The sequence below is a fragment of the Chaetura pelagica genome, unplaced genomic scaffold (genome assembly GCF_000747805.2).
Source record: "Chaetura pelagica isolate M959 unplaced genomic scaffold, ChaPel_1.0 scaffold63, whole genome shotgun sequence".
Classification (NCBI taxonomy): Eukaryota; Metazoa; Chordata; class Aves; order Apodiformes; family Apodidae; genus Chaetura; species Chaetura pelagica.
Window position 1 is genome coordinate 2,117,367 of NW_009952896.1, and position 12,148 is coordinate 2,129,514.

Sequence of the window (12,148 nt, forward strand, 5' to 3'; positions counted from 1 at the left end):
AGGTGTTGTAGGAGGAGCGGGACAGGGAGCTGTACGGAGGGCGTGTGACCGTACCGTAACCAGTGCGGGACAAGGAGGAGTAGCCCAAGCGCCCAGTAGGGCTCCAGGCTGAGCGGGAGGCAGGTGCCCATGTGGAGCGAGCAGTCGTGTCACAGGAGGGGCCCCACTGAGCGCCACACACTGAGCGAGACCCTGGGGTGCCCACAACCCGAGAGACAGATAGAGAGCCAGGGGAACAGAGGGAACGGGCGGTGGCAGCTGCCAAGGGGCGTGGGGTTGGGGGGCACGGGAGGCAGGCTGTCGAGGAGTCTTCAGGGCAAGCAGGGGGCGAGCTGGCAGGGCGGGCCCCTGCAGCTCCCAGTGTGGTGGTGGCAGGGGGGCACAGTGAGTGGGCTGCAGGGGGCCCCACTGGGCGAGGGGCCGGGGAGCAGATTGAGTGGGCTGCTGGGGGTCCCACAGGGCGGGAACAGATGCCGTTGGGTGATGGGGTGCTCCCCATCTGCAGCCCTGCTGGGGTGGTACTACGAGCAGCAGAGTGGGGCACTGGGGAAGGTGCTGGGCAAGGGCCTGGGGAGCACATCCCATGGGCTACTGGAGCGTTCAGGGGCTGGGTGGCCATTGGGCCACAGGAAGGCTGAGTGGTGGGAGAGGGTGCGGAGCCGCAGACAATGTGTGAGATGGAGGCAGCAGGCACTGAAATGGGAGCCGAAGGCATGGGACAGGCAACAGTGTGGGCTACTGGAGAGCACACAGGGTGGGATGGCAGAGCTGTTATATGAGTAGGGACTGCCTGGGTTGCTGCAGTGGGATTGGAGCCAGCCATGAAGTGAGTCAGTAGGGCACTCACCGCATTGTTTGCGGGGACAGAGACAGAGTAGGGCATCTGCCCCACTCCACCTCCAGGCTGGTGTGCAGGAGTAGGACCCGTCTCAAACATCACATGAGGCATAGGGGGACACACAGGGTTGGATGCTGTGGCAGGCATGGAGCCGTACATGGGTGGAGGCATCGGGGTGCATGTAGCTGGAGGCACAGTCTCACATATGACACGGAAACCAGGATCGCATCCCACTTCGAAACCAGGGTTGATGCTTGGATTGAAGCCTTGGTTGCAGATGGAGTTACATAAGGGATGGCCTGCAGGAAGGTACACAAAGTCATACACAGGCTGGCCCCCTGCACTGCAGTTTGGGTTGCACACTGGGATACATATATATTCACACATGGAGTTAAACCCAGGATCTGCCACTGGGACAGGCCCAGAGCTGTTCACGGGGATGGAGCCATTCTCACACACTGGAAGTGACCCATTTTGGTTGATGGGCAGGGTGCCATTCTGGCTGACAGGCAGGGTGCTATTCTGGCCCACAGGACTACACACTTCAGCCTTGGCACATCCCTTGCAATAGGCAAACTTGTGGCACCCAAAGTTGGCCAGGAGCCGGTGGCTGCCAAGCCTGTAAGGTGTGAACTCCACGATGGTCCGTGCCTGTTGGTTGGCTGCCAGTGTTCCCAAACTGCACCAAGAGAAGGAATAGAATTAGAACTCTGGGTAGGTTGGAGACCTGAAGCACTACAAGATTAACATACAAGATGAGGTTTGATTTGATACATGTTTTCAGGGAAAAACTCTTACGATAACTTTGCTACTTTTGCCTTCTTCCAAAATAACACATTCTGAGTTGTTAAAAGCATGGTAAAAACTTCTATCTTAAAAGAAGATTTTGAAAATTCCCATAGTCAGTTCTGTAATTGGAACTGAAAATTCATTCATTATACTCTTTGGAAGTCTTAAAAAATGTAGCACACTTCTGCCTCAACGATGTATTTACTGCTTCCCATTTCTAGTAGTGTAAGTTGGATTGAGCAGCTGTGTGGAACCAAGTTCATTATTATTCAGTGAGAACAATTTCTAATTGCTGCTCCTCTAAACTAGTCATATTTTGGTCAGTTCTCCTTGTGATGAAGAACAGCAATGCACATTAATTAACAGGTACTTTTCCTAGGATGTTTTACCTTCCTGGAGGTTTCCAGCTTCCTGTGATTAACATGTTATGAGCTTAGAATGCATATTGCTACTTCTCACTGTCATTTTCTGATTGTTCTCATATGCGGTGCAGGTTTGTAAATATTTAAAGGAATTCTATTATAAACTCAATAGAATTAAAAAGTATGGGGTTCCTAGCTAGAATTTATTGTAAACAAAAGAGTTCACTCCCTTTCAGACAGAAATTTGAAGTATATACTGAAATTAAATCTTGAGAAAAATGAAGCTGCAGCATATCTTGTCAGCTTTAAATGATTCATCAGTTTCAAGAGGAATGAGGCTTTTAATGGAGTCTCAAAGTAATAAAGGATGAAAAGTTCCATTTAGATGGTAAAAAACAAAAATATAAGAACTATTGTCTTCCCCAAAATCTGCTCTCATCTAGCATACCTTAGTCAACCCCCAGTATTATCCTCATTTAAACAATTAATAATATCTTACTCAATGGTCATCGGCTCTTTGAATAAACCACAGCCTTCTAACGTCATTACACAGTTCTTCATATCTTCCTGGAGAGGATTGCAGAAGGAGATTTCTGCAGTACATGGTACTTTCAGCTTGGGCTGGCTCAGTAGCTAGTCAGAAAATAAACAGGTTTTATGTTTTGTAACCCTTAAAAATTAACAATGAAATAACAGATTATTCATATATGTTTCTTCCTGATTTACTTCTGTGATATCTGTACATCACTCTAAATCAACTTTTATACATGTGAAATCCCACTGATCTTGCTAAAATAAAAAATACATGAAAAGAAAAGGAAAAAAAGAGTTCCAAGCTTACCAACATTGTACCTAGGCAGTGACAAATGAGAATCCCTAAATCTGTTCCTTAGATCACAAATCCCATAATTAAAGTTCTTTACCTTTACAATAACAGGTGGCCTGTTGATCACAATATCCCTGCTCACCATCAGAACTTCTCCACACTCTGGGTCTGAGACAGCAACTACTTTGATAATGTTGTGATCACAGAGATAAGGTCCATATTGGCTATATGATACACATAGTGGAATTTTTTTCACTGTAAAATAAATTTATTTTAATGATTATTTTTTTATGTGTGATTTTTGGCTAATATTTCCACTTCACTTCCTCCTGAAGTTTAACTGACACTTAAAATGGATTAATTAAATATTAAGTTACCACAGCACCTTTGAAAACAGTCAGGATTTTTCCTGACTAAGGGCAATACATTGCTACCTGCAGCCACCAGCTTCATACATTTCAGTTCCTGTAACTGCATTACTGCATTTACAAGGAATTTGGTTTAATATTACTATTGTTCAAAATTTGGAAGCTTTCATTCCAGTGCAATTCTTAAAACAATAATTCAAATTAAAACTTGGCAAAACAGAATCTTAATATCAGGTATGAAACGTCATCTAACAAAGGTGTGTTTTAATTAAAGGGATCATTTTTCTTGGAGAAAAATATGTAAACCATGAGAACAAGAGTTTATGCTCTGATACACCTTTGCACTTCCCAGCATATAGCGTATCTAGAAACGATTATGTTAGTGCTCAAGACAAGTGTTTTACACTGGCTAACATCTTCTGGCCAAAGGAAACAAATTGCTTTTCTGATAGAAAGCTGGAACTTTATCTTTGTACTGAATATAGAATTCAGAATTGAACTTTTAGTGGAAACAAGTTTTTAAATGATAGTAAGAATTTGTAAAACTTGAAAAATTAAGGAAAGACGATGATTTACCTGTCACTATACATGTAGAATTGACTCTGTTATGATTTTTGGGTGATGACCATAATATAAATTCAGCTGTCACTATTAATATTCAACATTGTGTTCATTCCACTTCCCACCACTAATAGGAAGTCTCTCTTAATCCCCTCAAAAAACAAACTATCTCCTGAAAGGAACAGTGGACAAAAGGATAGTATACAAATTAATTTTCTTACCTTCCCTTGGGCCCAATGTGACATTCACACTGTCTTTCCAAAATTGATCCATTGGGCAACCACTGTATGTTATTATTTGTGCACACAAATTAAATTTCAGGGTTTTGTTTTCATTACGCAAATTTTCAAGCAGCCAGTGCAGCTGGACATCTTCCCCGTACATTGGGCAGTTGGCCATCTTTAACCTCATGTTAATACCAGAGTCACTCAAAAATGGGTTTTTCAGAGATGATAACTCTCTATCAATATGACAGTTGGAAGCATTGCAGTAGCCTGGGTGAATTCTTCTGTAGGCCCTGTAATAGGCTTCTTTGTTTTTCACAGAACCTGTTGAAGAAGATACATGGTAACGAAACTGCTGGAGGCACAAGAAATCATATCTACTTTAATTATAAAGGTAATTAAAATTCTTCCTTTTCCTTGCTGAAACTTAATGTAGTGGCTTCATGTAGAGCAAATCCACCAGATAATGAAACACAAGATACAAGTCTGAACAGACAGAATAAAATATATATCTCATAAAAACATTCAAAGAACTTATTTTACTTTCATTACTTAAATTTAACAGTGGTCATGTAAATACCAAAATGTATAGTTAGTCCAAAGCTCGAAGTACAAGGCTTAGGGAGTACATGAAGTGCTATCATAACTCTCAAAAGCCAAAATAAACCATTCAAACAAAGAAGTTATCAGATTTTTTTTTTCTTTTATGTTCCTGTTCAACTGAAAAAACACAGGGCTTGCAATTTTACGATCAACTATGATCCACTCTTTATTCCTTTAGGCAATTTTGCTGCTTTAATTCCTTCCTGCTACTGGAAGATGAAAAGAAATCATTAGTCCAAGAACAGCAGACTATCTAAATAATAAATTAGTTTAGTAAGTAAGCATACTTTCTGACAGACCTGTTACAAGAAGCAATAAGTAAGAAGTTATTGCTGGATTTAAAAAAAAATAAAAATAAATAAGGCTTTTTAGATTATCTGAAGTTTGGTAATATTCTGAACTACTGTACAGGTGAGACCAAAACAAGTACATACGAATAGTGGTATTAAGAGGGCTGTGAAACATGTCCTGTGAGGAGCAACCAAGGACTTTGGGTTTGTCTAGTTTGTAGAAAAGGAGGCTGAGGGGTGACCTCATGGATTTCTACAGCTTCCTGAGGAAGGGAAGTGGTAAGGGATCTCTCTGGTATCCAGTGACTGAGGCATGGGAATGGCTCAAAGCTGCACCAGGAAAGGTTCAAACTGTACATTAGGAAGTATTTATTTACAGTGGTCAAATACTAGAAACTCCTAGAGAGGAGGTCAATCCCTATCCTTGTTCATGCTTTAAAAAAAGGCATTTGGAAAATGCATTTAATAATATGCTTTAAATCTTTGGTCAGCCCTTGAAGTGTTCAAGCAGTGGATCACTCTAAGTCCCTTCCAACTGCAATATTGTAACATAAATGGATGAAATTACTGCCTCTTTTGTTTGGATCATCTAAATAGGTTCAGAAGTTTTAAAAATCAAGATCTTTGAACAGAAAGGCATGTCTCCCCACCCCCCCTTTTTTTTTAAAAAAAAAAAGCAAGTTAAGAATGTCCGATTCATGCTAACATAGGACAGAGTACATTGATCATTTCATATTATTAGCATTTAAAATTTCCTCCAACCTACTTATTAACATTTCTTCATACCTAGTTCATACTTGTAAGCTCCCGTGATATCTTCATACTGCTCACTGCCGACACTCTTGGTGATTAGGTGTTGTCCACATGGCCAAGCATCACAGAAAAATTTTGTTTTCTTGGCATTGTTTTGAGAAAGCCAGCCAACATAGTTGGAATTTACTCGAGAAAACATATGATGACCATCATAATCCAAGTCCAGCTCCCCTTCTCTGATGCTTCGAACCCATGTAGGACCGCTGCAAGCTGAACCTAAACAAGATGACAAAAATGTTATAACATGTTGTAACCTGATTAGTAAAGACACTAAGCAACATCAGCTGAGGAAGACAATTGTGTTTATAGTAAGCAGTTACCTCTGCCTGTTTCCAAAGGTGTTGGATCCAGACACTGCCAATCACCACAGCATTGATTTAGGTCTCTGCGAGCCATCCAAGATTCATTCCAGCAGTGATATCGCCTGTAGTATGCAGGAATATATGATTAAAGACAACTCGTACATTATCAAGTTCAAACCTTTATGATGGAAGAAAATCATGTCAGTGAGAACCTTTTAATCAACTGAAGACTCTGTCTTAACACTACTAAGGATGTCTGGGGACAGGAGTTGTTCAGTTTACTTTATATCACTCAGACTAGAAATTTGTTCCAGAACCCTGCAGACCTGATTGCAAAACATTCTTCTTAGAGTCTTTTTTTAATTTTGTTTTTGTAATAATTATTTTTAGCTGATAACATGCCAAAGCAGTTCTTATGTTTAAGTGGTTTATTTTCCTATTGTTTTGTTAACTTTTTCCTCCTGGTTCTTTAGAGGAAAGTCACATATTGTCTTAGTCTTCTTTTTAATGGCTTAACACAGAATAAACCCTTAAGTATTTTGTGCTAAAATAAGATACTAATTTCATTAGTATTTCAGTTTGACCTCATCTTTTGTACATGTGTAAAGGGCAGAAAATTCATTAAAAGCTCTCACAGATGAGACTTGGATGCAAAAATAATCTCTTGCAGTGAAACTATGAATGTACAGGACAAGGGTGAAAACACAAAATTCTGCTATGATGAGTGATAATGTTATAGTTATATGAACATGAATTGAAAGGTTTACAAGAATGAAGCAGTCTAGTATAAGGAATCTCAAGAAGACAACATAGTTATCAGCCAATTGGTTATGATTGAATATAATAGTCCCAATTCATGATAAATTTTCCCATGCATTTTATGATCTACTTAATATTTCTACAGCTACTAAGATTCATAGCTTTATTCTTCCAAGTGAGAAAGATAAGCAGGTAGCATCAATTCTCACTATTGTTTTGTGTTTTTTTTTCTTTTTTAAAATGTAAGTTGAGCTGATTGTCTCTTCAGTAATTTAATGTTTTTGAAATTCATTTTTAGGAAACCAAACAGCCTTGCCACACCAATGAAAGAGATACAGTGATCTGCTAGATTTATACTAGTCTTTCTATAATTATTTTTTTCACAAAACCAAAAATATTTATTTATTTATTTACCAGAGTTTGTCTTTACCAAACAGGTTTTTTCCAGTACTGTCAAAAATCTCGTTGACACCAAGGGGATTCTCAATTGAGCATGGAAAACAGAAGTTTGTGACAACACGGCTTGGAATTCCCAAACACCTCATTACTGTAAGGAAAAAAAATATTCAAGAATCATTACAAATAGTGATTAATCAAGAAAATCCTTCACTTACTTTATAAATAATTATACTATATTCTACTTTGCAATTATATAAACACAATGGCTAGGAGGCAATATTTGGGATGCAGTAATTCTGTCTTTTTAGTGGTTGAAAATAATCAAAAGAGCCTAGCAGAAAGGAGTGGCTTGTTACTCTTGCAGCTTTAAAAAAAGCACCACGAAGCATATATATTCCAAATCCAGAAATAATCACAGAATCACAGAATGGGGGGTTTCAATGGGACTTCTGAAGATTATCTAGTCCAATGCTCCTGTTAGAGTAGGATCACCTGGAGTAGACCACACAGGAACACATCCAGACAGATTTTGAACACCCCCAGAGGTGGACACTCCACAACCTCTCTAGGCAGCCTGGATGATGATAATGATGCTGATCCTGCTTTAATGAGACAGCAGAATTTTTTAATTTTTTTTATTTTTTTTTAAACAGTGTGTAGTACATATAGATTAATTTATGGGGGTATCAATTTAATGTTCTTCAATGCAGAAGCAGGTTCAGTAAATAAATGGTATAAAGTTGGAAGTAAATTTTTTTGTCTGTAGATTTTAGTTCACTATTATCTCACCCTTTGCAGTAAAAGAAGATAGTAGCGTTTTATATTTTGCTGCTTTTATATTTTGGAGGAGATTTGGCTAGAGTTCTTCCTCCTGTTCAAAACTTAATGTTTCTCATCCTTCAAACCTCATCCAAAGGATAAAATTTGTCTCAAAGATGCTGGACTTGAGCTGTGCTTTAATAAAAGCTGTAGTATTGACAGCTGCACATATAAACGTCACAGAAAAGACAGCACTGCTTTTCTTTCTTTTCATACTGTATGGGAAAACAATAGGTCTGTACTAAACACTGTGTTAGGAGTCATGCCTTATCGTAACAAAAGAAAAATATTCCATTTCTTTTCAAGAAAATGTTAGTGAGTAATATTCTTCCTGTAGTTTCCAGTCAGGGGTTTTTGATCCTGTTTTTCTCTCTTCCTTTTTGGATAACGAGGTAAGGGCAGACTGAAATATCATACCTGTGCACATTACTGAAGCAAGAGACCCACAGTACCCGTATCTGACAGGCCTGCATCTGCCGTTGTACCACTGTTGAAGAATAGGGACACTTCCATTCCAGGAAAATGGTTTTGTTCCTTTCAGGTAATCATTGTTTTCTGGCATCTTCATGATACTGTTAGTAGTATGGCTGCTGATCTAGAAAGAGAAAATAAAAACAACCTTTTTCAAATAGCTGACCATGTCTTCACATCCTAAGCATAATACAAAATCATTAGACATTAGTGTTACAAGTTAGTTTTTCCTGTGAATCTGAACAGAGAAAGGATTTTCCCCGCTACTCGTACCGTGTTAGATTACAGCACAATTTGTCATTCTATAATATTATGAATTGTGATCCAACCCATTCAGAAGTCACACACCACTAGAGGTCTTACCATGTGATTTACTACCATGCTGACATGCACAGGATCATTGCGCCAACAATGGTCGCGATCAGAGCCCTGATGGTAACTTGCACCCATGTCTAGGATCTTCAAGCAGATATCCAGAATCCCTTCTTCAAACTGAGGAAAGAGAAGTGAACACAGGCATCATGATATTTTGACCTTGATAAAGTTTGTTTATTTTCAATAGGCCAGTCTTTTCTATGTTAGTTGCATTTCCTAGTTGTCCTTTTTATCTTTAAAAAAAAAGATAAATTAAAGAAATCAAGCACAGCTCCTAGTGGTCTACATGGTCTATATGCCAAAGTGAAGCCAAAAGGAATAAAAAATATCATTTTTGCTTATGTTTGATCACTGGAATCATTTTCCTACAGAAACATAATATTTTGTTTCACCTTTTCCAAGAACATTCCTTAATTTTGCTTCATAGAATATCCTTCCAGCTGTAGGGCTACAGTGAAATCCTCTAACCTTTTGGTTTATGCATGTGCAGTCTGGAGTGGTCCTAAAAACTTTCACACTCCAAAACATACCATGTGTTTCTGAAAAACATTGATACACTTTATTTATCTGTATATGGATGATATCTACTTCTGAACAAGTCTTCAAAAAGTACCTGTCCAAAGTGCCATGGTCGAGAGGTAATATGTTTGTGAACTCCTTCATACAGTATCCCATGTTCATTCAGAACATATTCTTCTCTATGGGCCTGATTGTCCATATATACAGGGTCATCTAGAAAAGATGCAGAGCTATCAGTCAGACAGTATGTACATTTCTAGCACTTCCATATCTTCTGCTTCACTGAATCCCTCTTTCTTCTATTACTTATTTTTAATTAATACTTTCAACACGTTCAAGAGTGTGGGCTCTTTACATATTCATAGATGATTAATTTCTTCCTACAGCTAGATATTGTCTCTATTAAGTCTCTCCCTGCTGCAACACAAGTGAATTACACAACTTGTAATTTATCTTCACGCTAAGCTGTTCTAGGAGTCAAATGCTACATAGAGTTTGGCACTTGAATTTGACCAAATCAAAAGTACAGATGATGTTAGTATTTGCCATGTAATTATTTTGGCAACATCCTACAGAATTGCTTACTACCAGAACCAGATCTACATAATTTCATAAGTATTTGTATTATATTATATCAATGCAATACAACAGGATTCACAGAATCATAGAATTACTGAGGTTGGTCCTTGCTTTCTCTTTGCTCAAGCAGGGAAAATCCTGAGCAAAAGCAATTGCAGCTGGGAGAAGGAGTTGAGAATATATGAGAGAAACAACTCTGCACTGCATGGTCAGTGAAGAAGGAGGGAGAGGAGATGCTCTAGGTGCCAGAGCAGAGATTCCACTGCAGTCCATATTGAAGACCATAGTGAGGCAGGCTGTCCCCCTGCAGCCCATGGAGGTCCACAATGGAGCAGACATCCACCTGCAGCCTTTGAAGTACCTCACAGCAGACCAGTTGGATGCACCTCAAGGAGGCTGTAACCCTAAGGAGAGCCTACTCTGGAACATGTGGGTGCCCAAAGAAGGCTGTGACCCCATGGGAAGCCTGCACTGGAGCAGGCTCCTGGCAGGACCCATGGAGAGAGGAGCCCTCACTGGAGCAGGTTTCCTGGAAGGACTTCTGACCCTGTGGGGGATCTGCATTGGCACAGTCTTTTCCTGAATGACTGCACCCCATGGAAGGGACACATGCTGAAGCAGTTTGTGAAGAACCACAGCCTGTGGGAAGGACTCACATTGCAGAAGTTTGTGGAGGACTGTCTCTTGTGGGAGGGGTCCCATGCTGGAGCAGGGGAAGAGTGTGAGGAGTGATACACACAACACATGGTGAACTGACCACAACCACCATTCTCTGTCCCCTTGCAACTGCTGCGGGGGAGGAGGTAGAGAAAATTGGGAGTCAAGTTAAGCCTGGAAAGAAGGGAAGGGTGGGGAGAAGGTGTTTTCTCATCTTACTTTGATTTGATTAGTAATAAATTAAATTAATTTTTCCCCAAGTTGAGTCTGTTTTGCCTGCAACAGTAATTGGTGAGTCATCTCTCCCTGTCCTTGTCTTGACTGAAGAGCCTATAATTGTATTTTTTCTTTCCTGTCCAGCTGAGGAGGAAGAGAGATAGAGCAGCTTTGGTGGGCACCTGGCATCCAGCCAGGATCAACTCAGCACATGCAGAGAAACCTGGAGCTGGTTGCCCAAGCCCATGCTCAGACAGCTTTTTAAGTCTCCAAGGATGTGTCAGTGCTCAGTCAACCTCACAATACAAGTGTTTCCTAATGTTCAGAAGAAACCTCCTGTACTTCAGATAGTGCCCTTTGTTCCTGTCCTGTCAAGCCAATGTAAAAGTGGGTGAAGAAAAATTACAACACATTCCTTCTACCACTAAGAAACCTAATAAAAAAAATGGGTTGAGACAGTCTTGAACTTGCAGGAAAAAAATACCAAAACAAAATTTTTCCCTGTTTCTCATTATTTCTGTGACTCCAGATGTTACTTACTAGCCAAGTAATCTGTTCAACATTTTTACTCACTACTGGCATTTCTTCAAACTATCTGATCATAGAGTTCTTACCTGCACACCAGGGGTTAAAAAGAACATAGAAATCTCCAAGACATCGTTGATATGTGTGACCACAAGATGTGATTTGCATGTTGAGAATATAACGGCCAATGCAGGCATTGGAGGGTGGAAACAGGCTGATACTGATGCATTTTGGCTGATGAATTTTGTAAGAAGCACTCCAGCAGGTTTGATCTAGACATCTGCCCATTGGGAAGGTACATTTTGTCTCATTCGATTCACAGGGTCTGAGGCCTTTTCAGGAAAATAAATACAACTTCAATCAGAGATTAGACAAAGCACATGTAAAAAGCTAGTAATTTGCTTAGCCATCGTTTGCAATGCAAACCTCCCAAGGGTGGACTTTTTTCACTTCTCACTTTTTTAGCAGAGTGACAGAAGTTTGCACACTAGCAGGACTACCTGAATTAGGGGACGGCAGTATCTTCACACAGAAGATGAATGAGTAGATACTATTTGTCACTAAAGACTATGGGAAATATTGCCTAGCAGTAAAGGACTGGAAAAGTCTACACAGAGTCTGGGAGTGACTACCTGTCTCCACAGTGAAAATTGCCTCATCCACGGAGTCATCCCATTCCCGATTTTGGAAGCAAGCATAAAAGCTGAAGGCTTGCCCTCTCCTGATTATCTGCCTGTCAGTTCCGAAGAAATGAGTATTATGAATTTGGCAGTTGGAAGGGCAGTTCAGGTCGACTTCTCCCAGCTCAATGACTGCAGAATGAAGAATGGAACACAAAGGAAAAGCAAATAAA

General features: G+C 40.1%; 1 protein-coding gene across 1 annotated transcript in view; it reads right to left on the bottom strand.

Moving 5' to 3' along the window:
* Nucleotides 1-11,463, bottom strand: part of LOC104386950 (protein-glutamine gamma-glutamyltransferase 5-like) — a 12,419-nt gene extending 956 nt beyond the window's left edge. Inside the window, exons 1-11 of the mRNA XM_009995632.1 lie at nucleotides 11,385-11,463; nucleotides 9,413-9,531; nucleotides 8,788-8,916; nucleotides 8,371-8,548; nucleotides 7,150-7,282; nucleotides 5,995-6,098; nucleotides 5,648-5,890; nucleotides 3,966-4,292; nucleotides 2,913-3,070; nucleotides 2,489-2,622; nucleotides 55-1,517 (exon numbers count right to left, since the gene is read on the bottom strand). Coding sequence (XP_009993934.1) covers nucleotides 55-1,517; nucleotides 2,489-2,622; nucleotides 2,913-3,070; nucleotides 3,966-4,292; nucleotides 5,648-5,890; nucleotides 5,995-6,098; nucleotides 7,150-7,282; nucleotides 8,371-8,548; nucleotides 8,788-8,916; nucleotides 9,413-9,531; nucleotides 11,385-11,463 — 3,067 coding nt within the window. The remainder of the gene's footprint in view (nucleotides 1-54; nucleotides 1,518-2,488; nucleotides 2,623-2,912; nucleotides 3,071-3,965; nucleotides 4,293-5,647; nucleotides 5,891-5,994; nucleotides 6,099-7,149; nucleotides 7,283-8,370; nucleotides 8,549-8,787; nucleotides 8,917-9,412; nucleotides 9,532-11,384) is intronic.
* Between the last annotated feature and the right edge of the window lie 685 nt (nucleotides 11,464-12,148).